Here is a 19,779-nt window from a genome sequence, read left to right as displayed (position 1 = left end):
AGTTCAAAGCTCAGCTGTCTCCCACCACCTGCAGCCCACGGAACAGCTGAGATACTCGGGGAATGGCTGCCAGGCTTTGAACTCAACATACTCCTTTATTCTGCTAAAAACATCAGCGCTGTGGGCCCACAGAGTGAATTGCACTGGAGGTGGGTGGGCGCAGGAGGTGCTGGGTGTCCAGAGCTGTCCATCACCACCAGGTGAGCTTCCCCGGGAGGGCTGGAGTTGCTGCTGGGTGGGCAGTGCCCCTTGCCCCCAGCCCTGGGTTGCCAAACAGCAGGAGGAGGTGGTGGTGAGGCTGAGGCACGGCCCGAAAGCTGCCCTGGCACAGGGCACAAGGCAGGACAAGGCACAGGGCGAGAGCCTGACTGGGGAAAGCACAGCGGAGCAGGGTGCGAGTCTCCCAACCCCATGCTGAGGAGATCATGCTCTCATCAACCTCAGGGAAACACACGCAGGAACAAAAGTGAAACCAAAGCTGTTCCACAGAATCAGTACTAAAATGTCAGTTAATCCAAGTGCAAAAGTAAAATTTTTACATACTAATCTTCATTTAAATTTTGAGTATTCAGTTTCTCCTTTTTTTCCTCGTGGCAGTCTCTGCCACTAGCATCACCCATACAACCCCTTGCAAACTCACGTCTACATGTCACAATAAATTCAGACAAACCCTCAATTATCCATACCATCCCCACCAAAAAAAAACCCAAACAAAAAAAAAAAACCCAAACCAAAAAGAGAACCCCAAACCCAAGAAACCAAACAAAGCACCATAGAAACGCAGCCACCTCCAAAACAATTAGACAAGTTTTTCCACAAAAGATGGTGGCAACAGACAGAACTTGTCTATTGCTGCTGCAAAATCAACAAGAGGAAAAATAACGTTACTTGATGGAGCTATTATAAATACTGTTTTAATTGGATATTCAAGTAAGCACAAACATTTGGGACCCAAGGACTTTCTTGGCCTACAGCATCTCTCAGCTCGCCACTGCAGGGCTTGGCCTTGGGGCTGACACCAAGCGCCAATCCCCAGGCAGTGCTTACATGAGTGCCCTTGCTAAGAGTGCTTGCTGCTTAGCAAAATGTAATGCTACTGGGTGTGATACATCCATCTTTCCTGCACCAGACAAAAGGATCCTGATCAAAAATCCTGCTAGGTTTTGAGAAATCAAGAATTCCCTATCCAGGATGATGAAGGAAGAATATGCGCAGAAGCCAACACTAGAAATAAATGCTTATGTCCAGCAGCAGCCTAAATCCCAGTGATGTTTAGCTGTGTTACACAGTAAAATAAAAATAGCCGACTTCCCACTACTGTTAGAAATTACATCAAATCTTCCTGATACAAGGAGGTCCAAAGTAACTGCTAACAGCTGCACTGGGGAAGGATGTGAAAACCAAATTCTCACAAAAACAGGCTTCCCCCAACATGCTGCTCGCCTCGCTGCCCTACCCACTCACAAAGAGAAAGCAAAGCAGAACTTGTTATAAGGCATTTATTTTCATTACGTGTTGGAAAGGGACAATTCTGTCATCAAACCAATTACAGAGATAATGCCACAATACCTACTGCATATTGCTTTACTGTTGAAACCAAACATTGTCCAAAACAGGTGCTTGGAAAATGAAAAGAAAATTAATATATCACCATCGAAATCAACGCCGTTAGATGAAAGCACCATCTTCATTGTCAGATCTGATCAGTCATGCAATTGAAGACGCCAAATAGCAAGTATTTTTGGTTTTTACAGTAAGCCATGATCTTTTAAGGGTTTATATAATTCTATACAAATTTAAATACAAAATGGGAATCATGTTCCAGAAATCATAGTGAACCGGGCTGAAGCAAATCACAAGACACTTGTTAACACTGTACAGCTGGATTTGAACACAGATATCAATGGACTTGCGAAACCTAGCACACACACAAAATGGTCCCCAAGATTCAGCCATGCTTCGGTGGGGAGCAATGCTGGAAAGTGAAAGAGAATATCCAATATTATTCACACCCGGAGGGCCAGTTTTCTCAAAATTGTTGGGATCCCACGGAATTGTTGTTACTCCATTTTAAGAACGACTGCATTTTAGTATATGGTTCTCACAAGGGTATACATGAACTATATCAAATACCGAATCAGAAATAAATAATAAAACATACATCTAATACATCTTTTATTTTTAATATTCTTTTTTACAGCACTAACTTTACAAGAGGATAAACAACTGATTTTTAGGGGCTGCTAACATCTGAAACAAAGTCACTATTTTATACTCAACATATACTCAACCTTTTAAAAACTTTATATATGTATATATGACTTTTCACACAAAAAATGTTAAAATAATTTATATCTAAAACCTACTGTGTAAGGAACGAAGAAGGAAATAAAATGTGGCTTTCCTTAAAAAGGATGGAAGAGGAAGACCTGATTTTAATGAACTCCACTGTTTCAGCTATTTCCGTAGTTTTAAGAGATTTCCAGGCCATCAACAAAAACTTGCCAGGACATCAGGAGCTCTCTGCAAACTCATGGCATGCTGGGCAAGGTCACCTGCTAATGGGCTCATGCGGCCCACAGGCATCCGCCAACATCAGCCTCAGTGGATTCAGGGTAAGAAAGGTGGAGAAAGAGAAGACATCTCTCCAGGTTGCTATTCAAGAGTGAAATTCTAGACCACTGGTATCACAATGTCCACTGGCCAGATTTTACTCCCAAACCCTTACCTATCCTCGCCCTACTTCTGCACCACAGATACAGGATGATTTCTTAGAGTGGATTTTTTAATTCCACAGGAAAAACTGCCCCAGCAGCAGACCCCAATAGCCACCTGCACGCACACAGCGAGAATGATTCCCTTTGCTTGCTATAGGTGCTGCTATGCTTGTGTTACTGTGGAATCCAACATCTCAATTTATACCTGGATCCTCTCAAACTTCAACCATCTTTAATAATTTTTGTGGCCATGTAAACATGACTGAATCCATGGAGGATCTGAAACCCACCTGGTCAAAAGCTCAAGTGTTGATGGCCTGGATCTACAGAGTGAACAGGGAAAGGAAAGGTAGTGAAGATATGGAAAGTACTTTTCTAGAGGTTACATTCCTCTGAAATAGATATTAAAGCACTATTACAAATAAAATCAGCAATGTGATCTGCAATGGTGTGTCCATTTATCTATGAAAGCAAGAGGAGATTATATTAAAGGAAATATTTTAATCTACAAAAAGCATTTTCACATACTCCTAATTACAAAACACAGAGTTGAAACACCATAAAGTAATTGTATACTGAATACAGAAATCAATATATCTCTTACTAAAAAGGAGAGAGGAAAAGAATATTAGCAGGGTAATGCAAGTGAACTCCTGCAAGTGTGCACATGGGGAGACTGCTACAAACTCAAAATAGACTCTATTCACTAAAAAACCAAAACCCAAGATTTTCTGCACAGCTGTGGAAGGCAAGGCTGCAAGCTAGCATGAAAAAACCTGACTCACCTGTCACTGCTGCCACGCAAAGACTTTGGGAAACCAGTGTTAGTCTAAGAACTGAGAAGCCTGGATATTTTTTTTTTTTTAAGGATGGAAACAACAGAAGCATTTTTCCTTTGTCTCACTCTCTTTTGCCAGCCAATTCAAACACCTCTGGGCCCATGTATTCTGGTGCCTTTGGGCTGTATCTTGCCTCTGTTATCCACCTGGCTGTTCCCTGGCTGGATACAGCCCACAGTTAATCTGGAGAACTTGAGGCTTTAACTTGAGCAATCCTTGTTACGTTGTGAAGCCTCAGGGTCGGGTTCTTGATTTGTACTCATCTATAATGAAAACAAATTAAACTGGCAGTTTTCCATCTGAGCAACCTGCTGTGGACCTCCTCTGCACAAACATTCCCACACTGAGGATGGAGACCTTCAAACAGCTTTATCACTCCAAAAGTCTGAGTAGTATTAATAAAAATAGTGCATCTATCTACTGACCAGCCTGGTCAGTCGGCTCCTACAGCACAAAGGTTGAATAGCCAGACATGTGGTTAACCAAAGGCAAAACAGCATCGGCCCTGCGGTAGTTCTGCATTACAGAAACCACCAGCATCAGCACCAATGCTCCTGGCTAGCTGCATTTTTGCAGATGGTTTTCATGCAACGGTCAGGATGTCCTGGTATGGTCATTACAAACCCAGGCATAACGCGGCAAAGTCAGCTAGAGGGGGAAGAGGATGGCAATGACTTTACATCACAGGCACTAATACCACCGCTCAAGTTCTCTTCGACAGGGAAAAAACCTTCACCTGCTGAACCTGATTACATAATTACAGTGGAAACCAGAGTCCCATCTCCTCTATTGCGCTGACACAAAACCTGGAGAAATTCCAGTCAAGCTGTTCTTGTGGATTTCTAACAGTGAAGCAGAACAGAAATAGATCCCTAAGAAGCTAACTGGTGACCATGTAATTTTAATAGAATTGCTCTCATCAACAGCAATAACAGCTATGCCTCTGAAAACACAGCAGAACATTTCCTAACCCACAATAACAAATTCAAATAATTCAAACAGACATTATGGAAAATCCCCCTTAGATTGTCTGCAATTTTAAAAGCAAAGGCATTCCAGTATGGTCTAATATTACTAGACCCCCCTACTTTTACAAAAAACGACAAGACTACAGAATATCAACTAACTTACTGTGAAGCTTATCTTAAATCAAAACTATCCTGAACTTACCACATGAGGCAGCAATTCAGAAAAGCACTTTAGCACAGGCTTAATAACATACGCATGCTCAAATGTTTTGCAATAACGTAACTGTATGTCTGGATACTTGGTAACTTACAGATTTGGCTTTTAAAAGCTGGTCTCCCAATTTGCCCCCGTGATTTAGCAACATTCTATTACATGAGCCATAACAATAATTTCTGCAAGGAAATATAGTAGTACAGCAATTGCATGGTAATTTATGTGAAAACTCTATTGTAATGCCACATCACAACAGGCACCTGCATATCTGCACCTGGTAAATTAAAGTGATACCGATACATTTGATAAATAAAAAATAAATTACAGACTATGGGAAAAATGTCACTGCTCACACCAATGACCTAAACTTGTTTTTCTAGTTACTGCCAAGGTCTGGAGTAATATTTAAATATAGTATTTCTGCAAGCCTTCAGAGAATTACAAAATAAACTTCTAACAATCATTTGTAAACAAGTTTAAAATGCACAATTATATTTCAGTAGTTTATTTCGGAGAAATAAAGCAGTGCAAAATAGGCCAACCAAAATTCAGAAGGCAGCCAGGAAAATAAAGTTCTTATTTGATGTTCTAACTAGGAAACAGCATACAGACATTTCCATTGGATCCAACACTCAGATTCATGTAAACATACTTAGTTTGAAAGGTCTTGAGTTACTAACCCAGTTTTAACATCATTGCTTCTTCCCCACCACCCAATAAAAAAACCCCCAAACCAAAACCCCAAAACCCACCCCCCAAAACCCAAGCCATTGTAATAAAGGGAGCAAAAGGCAAGTCTACAAACACTCCACCAGCTGGTTACAAGAAAGTACCATACAAAAATATGCACTGGCAAGTTCCTTCCTGAGGGTATCTTTTGTTACACATGTAACATAAAAACACTTTTTATTTTAAACAAACAAAAACAAACCCCAAACTGCAGATGTCAATTTGATTTCAGTCATGGCTTTACGAAAGGTTTGGTCTATCGTGAATGCTTTTATAAACCCTTACCTATGTACATCTGACTTATACCACGACCACCCGAGACCTGCGAGCTGCAGACAACATGGGATCCAGCAGCCTCAAAGCATACAAGCGTCGTGAAGCGTGCTCAGCTCAGAACTGATCTGCAGTAGTCAAGGAAGTTGGCTGCATTTATATGCACCCTGGAATTTGACAGATACCACACTCATATGGTCCTTCCAGTCCCTATAGCAATATCTTAAAGTTAGTAACCCCTCTAGAGGTGAAATAATCTTCTCTTGTGTAAATCATCCTTGAAAATCTGATCCCAGCTACTTAATTTTCTTAAGTAAAAAACATGGTTTACACAAAAGAACTGCTACACAACACTCCTCAAAACCTTCTGCCCTCCAGGACTGGTACCATCAGGTAGGGTGGTGACACCTTTTACCTGGTTTAATCCTGTCTCCATGGTCTACCTGGGCTTTAAGCTCTAGATCCCTTCCTTTTGGGTAGATATCTAACACATGACACCAGCCAAACATTAAATGCTGCAGTGATGGATGCTTTTTGAAAACCTGCTATGGAAAGACAGAAATTCCCGCATCTGCAATCTAGGAGCCTAACTATGGCAATTTTCTTTACCACCCCCCCTCTAAAACATATTTTAGGGCTTATATGGGGAAGGGAAGGCCACTCTGTCTACTGAAATAGTGTCTCCATTGTTAGCACTGACAGACTTGGATATTTCCAGTTTAGTGTTCAGAATTGGCAAAAGTCACAGGAATTCTTAACAGCAGAAGATGCTGCCACGCTAGAAGATGCAACAGAGGGTGAACACTGTAGATTTACTGTGCATCTCAAGAGATACAAAATAGCTTAAAAACAGTATAAAGCACTATTGTAAATTACCACACAGCCTCATCCAGCAGCTTGCAACACAATGTGGTCTCTAAGCTGAAGCTGCTGTGTACTTCTACCTCATATAAAGGTACACAATTCTGTTTATATTTAATTTGCAAAATAAAAAAAAAAAAAAAAAAGCACAGCAGTATGGATCTATGGAAGGCAGCAACTCCTTAGGATCCACAGATCAGGTGCACTGCTCCAAGGAAAATGCACAGCTCTGCCGGCTTTTTTGTAGAGCTGTCCTACAGACCTCACAAGTGCAATGGAGGGACAATTACATTCTCTGCTAAGAGATGAGCTGCTTCCATTAACTTATAGGATTTCACCACTAGCAGACGACTGAAAGGATGATATTTAATCTACTAAATCACTCAGTCTAACTATTGGCACCCTGTCTGGGTCAAATGTGTTGCTGTTGGCGAGCGTGGTTAGAAGCTGCTTTTGATAGAAGCAATGAGGCCTGGGGGAAGAACTGCAAAGCTGGAAGTGGGGTGATCACCTTGGTTTTGCACCCTGAACAGCTAGTCTGCTCTCTCCTACTCAAAGTGCCACAGCTCTGCAGCAAGCTACCTGTCAACATCTTGACTGCTCAATGTTTCAAGAGATTTGGTTTAGTGATACTGAAGTTGTCTTAGCTTTCTTTTGCAATGGCCTATATGGAAAAAGGAAACGGAATATTTTAGGCAGAAATCTTTAGCACTGATACATTCAGACACTGCATTTCAACATTATCATCTTCTTGATACCACATGAGGTCAGATTTTAAAATGCTGGTCACCAGTGATTACAAAGAACAATAGAAATGAAAGAGCAACCCTCCCACAACGAAAGGACTAGTGTTAAAACCCACGTGTGTGTAAACTCACTATAGATTTGCAACTGGAACCTGATGAAATGGATCTGAATCACTTTCTCACCCTCGCCCTTTAAGTCCATTTCATCAGCAAATCAGGTTAAATCAAATGGAAGGTTTTTTTTTATTTTGATTTTTTTTGTGTTGTGTTTTGTGTTGATTTTTTTTCCCCATTTTTCACAATTGTATTGTTACAGCCTGATCTGGTTCTGGGACCAATATTTGTATCCCTGTGGCTTTCTCAGTCCATGGCATTGGCAAGTTATTGAGAAGAAGCTTTTGTTGCCAACGTAGCGACGCAGTGCTGCTGGAAGCTGGGGGACACTGCTGAGTTGCAGCCTAGTCTCTGGTGTTGCAGTTTTACTGAGCTGTTGGTCTCGCTTTCCACAATCCAGGAGGAGTCTTTTCCCATGACGCTGAGGCAGCCTGTGCTAGCACAGCATATCCGCTCATCCATGATCCCACCGGTCTGCTCTGCCAGGAGCTTGCTGTGGTTTAGCTGGGTCACCTCAGGTGCCTGACCCTGCAGGACAGCAGCTATGTGGTTCAGGAGATCCGTGAAAAATTCGGAAACACCCTCATAACCTGAAAAAAGGGAAAATGAAGGAGAAAAAGAAAAGGCAATTAAGTAATTTTCATAATTTCTTTGAAAGCTTTTTTCTACCAGTTTATTTCTTGGGCTGTCCTTGGCCTCCAAGTAATACTAAAAAGGCTTCTTTTCCATGACACTGTTTTGAGTGACTGCAAAAGCAGATTAGCATAAAGAGGAGCAAAGACCCTTGCTACAAAAATACTTTTGCTCAATAAGAAAAACTGTCACCTTTCAGATCTTCTGTTTCTTTTTCCTCCCAAATATGTTTGTGTATACATAATTTTAAATATATCCTACCACTTGTTGCCAAGTCCAAGTTTTCCCTAAGTTACAAACTCTGGTATAACACTGACCTTTCACAACCTCTTTCCAGGTTTACTATGGAAAGTATCTCTAGTGCAGAGTTTCCTTAAGGGTCTGGACCCTCTCTAAAATTTGCCCAGCAATACCCTCAGTTAGGGAAACCTCAGAAGACAGCGGGGCTGGCTTTATGCCCTACAGAAAAGGCAGCTTCCCACTGTGTAAGAAGCAGTGTGATGCTCATCTATCTAACCTAACTTGGTACTTAAAACACGTTTTCCGCTATGAGCAATGTCTGGAAAAACACTAGAGGGATAGTAAACATGTATCAGTGGTACAGTATTTGGTAGAAACATCAACCTTTTATTTCAGTACTGAAACTACCTTTCACCATGTATTGTTAAGCGATTCCAGACAATTTACAATGCAGAGTTTAACAACAAATTTACTAGTTAAAACAGTTACTCAAATACCAGGGGACATGACATTTTTGGTGACACAGAAGTGTGGCAGTGGGTGTGCAAAGCTTCTGGCTCTATTTTAAACACCAGTACACGCACAGTTTTATCATCACATTCCTTTTAAAACTGAACCACACATGCAATATTGGTACATCATCTCGAAATGGATCTTAACTGCTACTGCATTACCTAAAATTATCAATCTGATTTAGTATTTAGAGGTGACATATGACATACAGTGTATTTAATGGGATAGGCTGATTGTTTTAAAATGTCTATAAAAGTATTCTGAAGGTGATCTGATATTAATACAGGAAATTGAAGCGATAAGTAAGTTTAGCAGTCCCATGTGAATAGCACACATTCACACAGCAGCACATGAGCAGAATCAGAGACCACAAAGTGAATGCACGTTTAAAAACACTCTAGTGATTGGTCACAGGGCAGAAGAGTCCCTCAGATCCATATATAATTCAATTTTAATCTCCATTCTCCTGTAAAGACCAACTTCCTTAGGCAGTAAAATCTCAACTTCCTGAAAAACATCAGGTAAGAGGATAATTTCACCTTAAGATAAATGTGGTGAATTTATGGTGTATTTACAACACATATATTAACTAATTGACACTTATTGAGGCTGCTACATTGCTTTGGATGTTATTGTACTTGGTCACAATTCTCCTAGATACTTAAGAGGTCATACAAAACACCAGCAATGTGAGACAACAGCTCCCAGTTTTCCTTTCTCAAAGGCCCTTAAACAGATTCACCAAAGAAATCTGCTATTTAAAAATGTCAAGTTTCCCAGTGCCCCACACGATAATCCAACGGTCAGCAGGGAGCAACTAGGACTTTTATGGCTAGTTATGGGAGCCAGAACAAGATCTCCAGCACTTTGACAGAGGTGCTTGTTACACTTTCTTGCTTATGTAAAAGCCATGGGATTAGCCTTCAAATCTACTCAGAGTGTTTCAAACACCCCAGGAATAAGCCATCTCCATAGAAACAGCTTTAATATTCAGAGAGGAGATCCATAGTACCCTAGAGTGTTTCATGTCTGCTCACTGAAAACAAACCAGCCTTGTTTGAGGGCACCTGGCAAACTCACAAAGAAGTTGCTTTAAGTATTTAATGGCAATTAGATGGCCAGTTATTCAGTCCTGCAATCATCAGATGTTACAGTGTAAGGAAGCTGTACATATCAGGCAGGCTTCCTCTGTGTAAGCCCTCTGCACACTGGGTGGAAAGGCCCAAGCAGTTCTGCCTGGTCACTCAGAAGAAACTTCACACACTTGTAAATAAGAAATACAAGGAAGGGAGGTAGAGAACATCTGAAAACAAGTACCTGCCCCCCTGACCTTCGTGGAGTCAAGAAATTCCTATGAGCATTTTTAAGCTAGCATTAGAGATGCTACCTGCCCAATTTTTTGGAGACTCTCCCTGATCTGGCACACATTCTGCTTTTCTGTATCTTCCCCTGGGCAGAGAGGAATGGACAGCCCATGTCCTGCATTTGTGGCAGTGTATTTACACACACAAAGTGCACATTCAGATCTGATGCTTCCAGCTACCAGCTATACGCACACAGAACCAGCCGCTCACCTATACTGGCGGTGGGCTGCAGAACATGTGCACAAGCTGCTTCTCAGGCTGGGTGAGCTCACCCGTGGCAGCAGGACACCAGGCTATGCAGAGCCCTTTCTCTCAGTTACCTGAGCTCAGACAAACATAAACCCCACATGCTATATGACTGTGCCAACAGTTAACTACCTCAGCTGGTAACCACTGCTAAATAAGAGTCCCAGTCATTTCCCATAGAACAGGAGGCACAATAGGCCTTTCAGACATTTACCTTGAAAATCTTTTTGAAGAGTTGCTGGTGCTACTGAAGCATGTGTCATCTGTTATCTTCCTACAGGTACAACTGCTCTCAATTCTGACATTAAACTACCGTCAAGATGACATCTGCAGAGTGGCAGGTTCAAATAAGCTTCAAGCCAGGTAAACAAAAAAAGACAGCACACAAGGAAGCCAAGCCTCTGGGCGGTTGGACAAGGCTTTGGCCTGGCCTGGCCCCAAGCTGTAGCTTGAGCTCCATGAAAGAGGCTGTGAATACTCCTTAAAGGATATCTCTTCCTGTCCCTTCCCCAAAGCAGTGGTGCAGAGATGATGTAGCAGGTCCCTGAAGCATTTAACTTGGCTTCAGTCTGGCTCTACTGCAACCCTTCCAGGACAGGATGACTTGAGGAAGAAGAGCAAGGGAAAGCCCTTTCCTGGGACTGAGAGAGGAACAGTGAGATCCCACTGCTGATGCAGCCCATCGGTGACTCTTTTGAGCAGGGCTGAATTTGAACTTCACATTAGGCAAGGTGTTGGCTCCATCAATGAACCCTTTGAATCATACTGGCCCTTGGAGGGAGATGCAGCTGCCTGGGCTGAACATGCTTTTGGGCAACAGTATTCTGTGTTGAGATGTAGCTCTTATTCTGCTGTATTTTACCTCATTGCTGCTTCTCCGACCTCAGCAGCCCTTGAAAGCTGCTCATCTCTCTCCGTTCTGCTACCTTTTACAAATCTGAAGGCAGTTTCGTCTACCCCAGCTTTCTCTCTTCCATATGTCTGGTCCCTGCTGCTATCCTCTATCTAGACTTCCTCCAGCTGGTCTTCAACCCATCCCATGGTGGTAAAGCTAGTAGCTACCTTCACCGACCCATGTGTTCACCACTAATAAAGTCCTGTGTGAGACACAATGTAGACCTGTGCATAAGAAGCTTCCTCGTGCTCTCAAGCCTCCTGCAAGGACTAGAACACTCTATTAATTCAATGTCTCTTCAAAGACCGATTACTGTGCAGACTAAAATACAGGACTTGGGCTAAATATTGAAAACTTCTGCCTTAGGGTAGAAGGACAGCAGCGCATAAGGCTGAAAGCAGTTCTGCAAACTTCTGCACAACAAGAAGGCATTACTACTCTTTAAATAGTTAAGTTTGCCACTAGCTGTTCCCCAATCTGGACTTTTTCATTTCATGAAAAGGGGAATTTCAGTCCGTGCAAAGTACCAAATCCAAAATACTTGAAAAAAAACCCCAAACCCCCAAAATATCAAACCAAAATGCAGGATTGCAAAAGAATGTCCTACTTCACTGACTTCAGGACCCAGTGTCTGAAATATAATCCCATTCACAAAACTGATATGGCTCCATCTGACACCCAATTTAGGTTGTTTCATTGCTCTTGGCAGAAGATGGTTTTCACAGCTCTTCAGATTCCATCAACACCATATGGCAGAACCAAGCTGCAAAGTGACCTGAGAATAGCAGGGCTGGAGTTTTAAGAGGAAGCCAGTCATTGTGGAGATGGACAGGCAAGGCACCACAGGGCAGTAGTGGGACTGAGGACCTGAACTGAAAGATCAAGAAGACTGAGGGCTCAGGGCAAGATCTCTAGATGTAAAGATTGAAAACTCAAAGTCTTCAATGACAGGTTAAACAAACTATGTAACAGCCTGTGTATGTCTCTGGAAACAAACATCGCTATTAAGAAAATGAGATTCTCAAAGAGAAAAACCCCATGCAAAACAGCATCACATGAGATGATGCATTCTGTTCCTGTGCTAGGCTACTGAATTTAGTACAAGTGACAGACCATTATTGCCTCTCCGTATAAACACTTTATAAAACTCCTTTTAACAATTTCAGTGGGCAACAAGCTTGTTTATTTGTTTCCGAGATCCATGTTGTACTAAAAAACCCCCAGAGGACAAATTTACCCATTTTCACATGCTTTAGTCTATTATTTTACTCCAGGATGCTCTTTCAAGAACCTGCAAGGATATTTAACTCTTTACAGCAACTCCTGGGCACATGTAATTTTATCATCACCTTCGTATTCCTGGTGTTTTCACTTTCGTGCACAAATGTCTTTTTGTGGGGAATCAATTTGCACAGGAAGAGATTTTCAAGGGGACAGTTTACTGCTTCCACCCCTCAACACTTTTAATGGCACAGAGTCTGGGAAAAAAGAAACCTTAGAACGCTCTCCTAAAATAGAATTTACTATTTTTCTTTTTGGCTTCAGAATGAGGGACAGGTCCAGAAAGGCCAGGTCCCAGCACTCAGTCCCATACTTCAGTTCCTGGGCATCCCTTTTCAGGGAAGGGCATAACAGCTGTGTTACAACTGGCTATTAAAATTTGACTGTACCTCCTTATAGCTGATATTTCAGCAGTGCATTCCATATCTAGATAAGGGTTCTGCCCTTCTGAGATTGAACAGTATCTGATCTCAGAACAATTTGGCTGCTACTTTCCTGTCCCTGACCTGGGAAGCAATGATGTGAGACAAAAGCAGTAGAACTTCACACGAAGCATGCACTGCACCATTTCCACAAAGCAAGAGTGGAAAGGCCTTTCTCACCTGGGAATGCATTTATATCAATGACCGCATGCTGCCCCGTCTGATTGTTAATGATGATATCAATTCCAAATAGGGAAACTCCCAGAGCTTGCCGCAGCGCCTTAGAGATTTCCCGGATGACGTCGTCATTTGGCCGCTCAAACACTCCTTCGATTTTATCCAGCTACAGTGGAAAAAGACACATTACTAAGGGACGCTGAAACAGTCCTTTTAGTGGAAAGATTGAATTTCAGAGGTTTCCAGGTGCATATTCACTGAATCTAATTGTAGTGAACTGGTGGCATGAAACAGAGAAAGACACCAAAGAGAAACTGCTTTCATAATGCAGAATCCTTCCTATATTGGAAGTTCACCTGCTCTAAAGCAGCTAGTTCTTCCTCTTCATACTGGTGCAGCTCCTTGAGACAGAGCAGTGTAGGAATCAATGGAGAATCAAGCTTGCTGTTTAAGGTGCTAGATCTACACCTTAAAAAAACAAATACAGCCGGGGTGTTTAACCCTGTGCTACAAATGTTTTGGATATCATTCTGTTATTTCAGTGTAGATTAAGGCCTATGTTAAAGGGCTGATACCAGACTCCCGTGGTTAGTCTGAGCCACACAATGCAACTCAGCTGTTCAAGGCAGAAGCTAATTCAAAGGGCATATCTTTTATGCAGGTTTTCATGTACAAATTATTCTATAAACATTTATTACAGTGAATAGCTCAGGTTATTTATGACTAGAATATGTAATTTTCTTTACTTTTGAACAACATTTATGCACCAGAAGTGTGCTGCTCTGCCTACAGAAGCATGCGTGGAATACATAAATGTATGAGAGAGATGGCAGGTAAACCACAGGAGCACTCTCTTAAGTTTTAAAGTAAATTTAGCCATAAAGGGACTTATGACTAGCACAGTTACAGTTTTAACATTTAGCATACCTATCAGCATTGTACACAAAATTTAATCATCGCTGACTACAAAATTAGTCCCCAGTAGAGCTTGTGAAACAGAAAAGAATCTGGAGACTCAGAGATTGAAAGGACCCAGTCCTGTAAAGTGACTTGCTCAGCAGCTGAGTACCCGAGAACTTGCTAGGATTCATACTTGCAAAGCTTATTAACTGGCAAAGCAAGCATGCACCTATGCAGCGTGCTGCCACTGCCAGCCCTGGAAGATAGGCAGAAATGGTCCCGTGGTCACAGCTTGGCCGTGCTTGCACGGCAGGCGGCTACTGACCCTCTGTGCCCTGCCCAACGTGACTTCTCCACTTGTCTTCCTGCTTTTTTGGACTCACCACTTGTCTTTTCTCACATCCTCGAAGGATGATTCATGCTTATTAAGCTCTCTGGACAGGAAAAGGCCAGGTATTTGCATTCAGAACCTCTCTGTCCCTTTGCCTAGATTAGCTTGGGGGAGTTCAGGCCTGCCAAGCAGCAGAGCCCTGCTGCATCAGTGCTTCCTCACCAGAGCTCGGTAAGGAAAACCAGAGTGGGGACACGGTCATGCTGGTTCATTGTACCGAACAGACCTCAGCCTGCAACACAGAAGCAGGCAACTTGTGAAGGAGCATCACTAGCTACTTGTGTTTCAGTAAGAATGGACTAGTTTTCCAGCCGCTGTAGAAGAAAAAAGACCAAGTGTACTTACTGCTGTTAAGACAGATGAGGATTCTGGTTTTGAAACATTGTGGCTGTTGAAAAATATTGATTCCCTGTCTGGAATTAAAAGCAGGTTGTAAATAACTTTCCAAAGGATTAGTACAAGGAACAGTAGATGGCACTGCAGCCCCAGGGAATCTAGTCTTGAGCCATACTGGGCAGACCCCCTCTCAACCCCCCGCCCAGGCCCTCTCCTGCCTGCTGGCACTCAGCTGCCTGCACAGGCAGGGACCCACCGCCCGGTCACCCACAGTTTTCACACCTCGGACCACAGATAAATAGAACTGCACGGGGTTAACGGAAACCGGTTTCCCTTCCTTCACCAAAGCCGATTAAGTTCAGTAAGATAATGTAGTTGATTTCTACTAATTTGCTATACTCAAAGTGTCAGTTCCAATGGGAAGGTGTTTGAAAGAAGGGAGAAGCAGCATTCACTGCAGGCAGTAGATCCATAGCACCCAGGGTACACCGAGATCCCTGCGAACCTGGGGAGGGCACCGTCACCATGGAGGAAAGCAGTAAATTTGACAGTCAGGACCTGTCCTTCTTTTGGAGGCACCACAGGAATGCAGGAGACACGCTGAGGTGACAGAAGCCACTAACATACCGCAGTGGAAACTATGGGGAGAGTTCTGTCAGCACCTCGCGCTCCACTCCCTCTGTGCTAGAGGTTTTACTGGTGGGGAGAAATCTACCACAACAAGTCTCCCTTTGGGATGCCCACTGCAGGAGATTGATGGCATCATACACACAACTCACATGGGAACACCTGGACCAAAGTCTCAGCATGCAGGTGGCACCAGTAATAAAGTATTTCTGCTGTGCTTGTCTCTCTGAGTGGACATCTAAGAGCAGCCAGAGGGCCACGTACAATAAACATGGAGGAACTGTGAAAAGCAAACCCAAATCCACGCTGCAGTCTGACACCACCACACACTGTTCTTCCTTTCCTCCCATTTAGACAGGCCCTGTACCTTCAGACAGTCAGCTCCTGGAGTGCCTCACAGCTGCCAGATCTGCTTAATCATCAGATGTGCCTAGTGAGCTGCCTGTAGCATGGGCCCCTTAAATTCTCCTGATGCGGGTAAGAAAGCGAGACACTTATCCTATATGTGCCCACAAAATTTATTTTTATTTGGGCTTCCAGACAACTTTCAAGTCTTACACTAAAGATGAGACATTAGCTATGGCATTCTTAGAAAGATGCCTTAAAACGCTCCCTTCCAGCAAAAATATAGACCAACTGTACTAATAGTTTATATGAACACAGATTCTGGGCTACTTATAGAGCAGGCATAAATGTAAATACTGCCATACACACCTATGGACAAGGACTTTTACTGGGATCCTACAATACATATACTAACAAAATACGTATTTGTGTGCAGAATATATGCCACAGTGAGCATACATGGACATACTAAGATCAGCAGGAACCACTAAGAAAAGTGACAAGAAACTGGTACTTGTTCATCCTTCCCCTTCACTTTGATACCTCCTCCACTCCCATCCCCACCTCCTGGATTTGTCCAGTTTCAGGTAGATCATGCTTCCATCCTTGCATTGCTAATTCCTTTTTGCTTCGGATGGGCCACAGAATGGAATTCTCTGGAAAGGAGCTTTTTTTCCATAAAGGAAACTTAAGTAATCATTAATTCAAACTCTTCAAGTGCTGCTTTCTAGTGACATATAGGACGATCACTGTCCTCACTGACAGGTCTGTTTCTCCTTCCCCCCAATACAGCTGGTATCTATGAACCAAAGGACAATTCCCACCAAAGTTTACAACACTAGGTCTCACATGAACAGAGAGGTTCACTTAGGGGAGAGCACAAGTGATCTTTAATTTAAACACACATACATAGTCAAGGTAAAAATAGGGAGAGAAAGTTCTGAAATGATGGAATCCAGGAAATTCTCTCCAAATCACATTTATAAACAAACTCTGGAACAAATGACATATGAACTTACTGCGGAATGAGAGAATTTCCCTCTCTCTTCCCCTTTCCACATGACATAAAACACTGTTTCCAACAGGTAAGGTTCAGGTTACCATTGCTTAAATATTTACTATATGAATGTCATTCGTATGTATTCCAGAGCAGATGAGTTATCACCCTTCCTACTGAAATAATACAGAAAAGGAAACACGGTATGGAGGATCCAGCTGCCTTCCCTTCAGCAGCCTTTTCAAAGGTATTATCCTTTTGAGCTGTTTGCTGCCAAGGCTCTGAGAACTGACATTTCCTTTTAAATCAGCACAATGTACCTGAGATTCCCGCAGAGAAGTTTTTTAAAGACGGTCTTTTCACCACTGTGTAGGACTCCCCAACCACGAAGACTTTATACAGCACAGCATTGTGATTGATGAAGCTCTGAATGACGCAAGGGGGGCGAACAGCTTTCAGGCCCTCCTGGTTGAAGATGATCGCCATCTGGAAATACACACACAGTTGTGCACAAGTCTTTCAATACTTTCACGCTTACCTACCACTCGACTACCAGTGAGGGGAACATCTCCTAGTGGATGTGTGAATTCCTTCTCAACAGCTAGTCCTATTTCATTAAGTTTCATTTCACTGACACACAACCCTCCAAATACTACTGGCAGTGCAGTTTTCATTTTCAATCAACATTTTCTTCTCAGCTCTTTGCAATTTCATTTGTTGCTTTTAGTTGGGAAGCTGCTGCAACTGCAGGTACAATAAAAGGGTAAAACATTTGACCAACACAAATGACAAAGTCTGTACTGAATACAAGTGTGTACCATGAGAACACAGAAGGAACAGCTCTGTGTACTAACTGTACAAGTTCTTCCCCGCAACTCTATTTCCCATGGTTTGGTTCAGTCCCGTTGCAATGGCCTAAGCACCAGAGTTTCACCCACATCATTAGAGAACTTTTTTCAGACCCTAGCAGCTCTTACTGCTAGCAAATGCTGACCTAATCATTTTCTTGGCTTGATTTCATCCCATTAACTCCAAATGGATAATCCTCTTGAAGGTACCGGAACAAATACGCCAAAAAGGAAAGCATTTAGAGGGCCTGAATGAGAAAAACAGCTGCCTCAAACAGCACAGAAATGTTGCTGGTAGATGCACAGAAGTACTTTGATGAGCCAGCATACCTTCACCACAAGTTACACTGCTCTTTCCATTGATTCCTCCATTACCATGCTTACATGCATATATAATTATCCTAACAGCGGTGCCCCATTTTGCAGGTTTGCTGTTGGGAGTATTGATGCACATGGCTCCTACGCAGAACCAGCAGTAAGCACCATCATGGCACAGGTGATGAAATTACATTAAACCAGTGTTGCCCTACACAGAAGCGAGCATAAACTCAGCTTTGCTCTCCATCCTTAAGGCCCTGAAAAAGCTATGCTCTAGTTATCTGAATACTGACCTCTCTTCATTACTGCTGTGATGCTGGGCCTTGTTATCCACAGTGGCAGTAGGGCGTGCTGGTAGTCAGGTGAATATGAGTAACGACTGTTCAAGGCCAGAGAACCTGACATACATTTCATCTTCCTCTCCTCTGGGCAAAACTCCCTCACACAGGTAGGGATGCTTTGGTTAGTGCAACTTACCCCTCCGAAAAGCCTTGAAGACATCAGCTAATCATTCAAGCCTTGAGCCTGCCACCTACCTCAGTCAGTGCAGGATGCACAACACTTACTAGAAAAGTTCCCAAGCTCTGAAACACAAGTTTTCTTATGCCTGTTAATATTTTCCCATTGGCCTGCCTAGACCTACTGTTTTGCTTGGGATGCAAGACAATCCAGAGAAATTAAAGAGAATTCCTCTGGGTCCTGCAGTGACTCCACAGTAATATACAGAATAAAATTGGAGCTTCCTGCCTCAGCACGGTGCAGATGAGTTATACTGTTTGCTCTTTCCATATGCTTCCTGTCAGTTTTCATGCTTTCTGAGATTAGCTGTATCTTAGTGAAGTCAGGGTCACTGGAAGGAGTTTATGAAGAAACTGTGCCACTTTTCATGCTCTCTCTCACATATTATATGTGATCAGCTGGTCATCTGATGTACGCTGTACTTTCAGACTGAATTTTTGCTAACGCCTTAGTTTATTCCTGTAATAAAAATAGCAAATACAATAGGTTTTATTGTTTAAAAACATAGCCATGGTAAATAATGTAGCGATTACATACTCATAGTTAAAAGTCTGCGCACATTTCTGTCCTTATTCCTCCTTATCTGGTAGACCACATTAGATCACATAATTGTCTGCATGCATGCACAATGACTCAGTAGATTAACATTTTCTGAGTTCAAGCCAACGCGTGCATTCAATACCTACTTGCAGATGATATTCTTACTCTGTCTCTGTTACATCAGATGCTACTTACCTGATAGCACAGAGTGAATTTGTGAGTGGTAACAACCTGTGCAAGAAAAACCTACTCTAACCTGCAGAATCATCCATCAAGATGATTCACAGCAACAACATCGTACCTCATTTGTCTCTCACCAGTGGCAAGAAACACTGCTTTCTTCCTCCTCTTGTGTAGGCTGTTGGCTTTATAGTAGCTACAACATCATACTGGAAGAACTGTGCTGTTCCCATAGTGTTCTCTTCAAATATTTGTTAATTAATCCCCGCAAACATAAGATGAGCAGGTACTTATAATCCTATTTTAGAAGCATGGAAACCCAGAGAGTTTATCTTCTTGGCACAGAACTGATCTAGGCTACTGGAAACCATGTGAAACCTCTCTTCTGCAAAGCTCTGTGCCAGCAGCCCCATGGCCAAGCACACAACCCATACAACTCCTGTGGTGTTGCGTTATGCTGGTTCACTGCGATGTCTCATGGTTTTTGGCATGCATGAATACAGCTCCAAGAATTTGCTTGCAGGGTGCACTTGCTCTTTGTCATCT

General features: G+C 42.5%; 1 protein-coding gene across 3 annotated transcripts in view; it reads right to left on the bottom strand.

Annotated features, from left to right (window-relative positions):
* Positions 1–1,485: 1,485 nt before the first annotated feature.
* Positions 1,486–19,779, bottom strand: part of ITPK1 (inositol-tetrakisphosphate 1-kinase) — a 150,082-nt gene continuing 131,788 nt past the window's right edge. For 2 of the 3 annotated variants that reach the window (XM_055717210.1, XM_055717211.1), the window contains exons 8-11: positions 17,149–17,314; positions 14,869–14,936; positions 13,236–13,398; positions 1,486–8,051 (exon numbers count right to left, since the gene is read on the bottom strand). In XM_055717210.1, coding sequence (XP_055573185.1) covers positions 7,729–8,051; positions 13,236–13,398; positions 14,869–14,936; positions 17,149–17,314 — 720 coding nt within the window. In that variant the 3' untranslated portion in view covers positions 1,486–7,728. The remainder of the gene's footprint in view (positions 8,052–13,235; positions 13,399–14,868; positions 14,937–17,148; positions 17,315–19,779) is intronic. The other variant, XM_055717212.1, reaches the window with a different exon arrangement.

This window comes from Falco cherrug, chromosome 7, assembly GCF_023634085.1.
Source record: "Falco cherrug isolate bFalChe1 chromosome 7, bFalChe1.pri, whole genome shotgun sequence".
NCBI lineage: Eukaryota > Metazoa > Chordata > Aves > Falconiformes > Falconidae > Falco > Falco cherrug.
The sequence above is the reverse complement of the archived record's forward strand: the minus strand, read 5'-3'. Positions and strand labels throughout refer to the sequence as shown.